The 1155-nt window shown below is 45.0% G+C and overlaps 1 protein-coding gene across 1 annotated transcript in view; it reads right to left on the bottom strand.

Annotated features, from left to right (window-relative positions):
• LOC106875206 (cardioacceleratory peptide receptor) overlaps positions 1–1155 on the bottom strand; it is a 26857-nt gene that overhangs the window by 20879 nt on the left and 4823 nt on the right. Inside the window, exon 3 of the mRNA XM_014923251.2 lies at positions 758–851. Within this exon, the coding sequence (XP_014778737.1) occupies positions 758–851 (94 nt within the window). The remainder of the gene's footprint in view (positions 1–757; positions 852–1155) is intronic.

The following is a 1155-nucleotide window of genomic DNA, read 5'->3' as shown; positions in this document are numbered from 1 at the left end:
GGGGATATTCAGCGTGACACAGTGTGACAAGGCTGACCCTTTGAATTACAGGCACAACAGAAACAGGAAGTAAGAGTGAGAGAAAGTTGTGATGAAAGAGTACAGCAGGGTTCGCCACCATCCCCCTGCCGGAGCGTCGTGGAGCTTTAGGTGTTTTCGCTCATTAAACACTCACGACGCCCGGTCTGGGAATCGAAACCGCGATCCTATGACCACGAGTCCGCTGCCCTAACCACTGGGCCATTGCGCCTCCACGCAGTACCGCAGAAAACAAAGGGAGAAAACTACAAACACCAAGCGAAAGCACCACCATCTCCACCACTACCAACAGTGCCAGCAACAACAGAAGTCGTAGTGGTAGCAACATCAACCATACGACAAACATCAACGGCAGAAGCAGTAGCGATGGCAACAACAACAACAACAACAACAATAGCAAAGGTGTCAACAACACCAACAACACCAACAACAACAGCAGGAGGATCTGTTAATTATGATTTTATTCAACATTATTCCCTTCTCAGATCCACTCACTTATTGCACCGGTCCTTCGGTTTGTCTAGGCCCTGTAAGAAGAGTTCGAAGGGCTGAGCCTTCAACCAGGCCTTTCGCGACACCTTTAAAGCGTGGAGCTTTTCTGCAGCTCCTCGTATATATGGACAGATCTGTGTGTGTGTTTGTGTGTGCGTGTGTGTGTGTGTGAGCAGCTCTGTCCCGATGTGTGTATATGCAGAGTGTAAAAGAGGAGATTACTTACGGCTCTTGGTGAAGTGTAATGGCCAAGCAACAGCATCGAGACGGTCGAGACTGAGGGCAACGAGGAGGTAAGTTGAGCCGAACGTGACCATCGCCTAAAGAAAAGAAAAGAAGGGAAGAGTAAAAGGCAACTACGTCAATATATATATAACATACATATACGTATACACATATATACACAAACACATACAGACATTCACACAATTAGGCATAAACACATGCGAATAATACACACATACATATACGCATATATACATGCATACACATACACAATCGTCTAGAAGGACCTATACATGCACGCACACAGACATACACAAACAAATACATACATACATACATACATGCATACATACATAAATACATACATACATACAAACATGCATGCATGCATGCATACAT

Source organism: Octopus bimaculoides, chromosome 27 (genome assembly GCF_001194135.2).
Source record: "Octopus bimaculoides isolate UCB-OBI-ISO-001 chromosome 27, ASM119413v2, whole genome shotgun sequence".
In the NCBI taxonomy this organism is placed as follows: Eukaryota; Metazoa; Mollusca; class Cephalopoda; order Octopoda; family Octopodidae; genus Octopus; species Octopus bimaculoides.
Note: the sequence above shows the minus strand (reverse complement) of the source record. Positions and strands in the feature narration are given on the sequence as shown.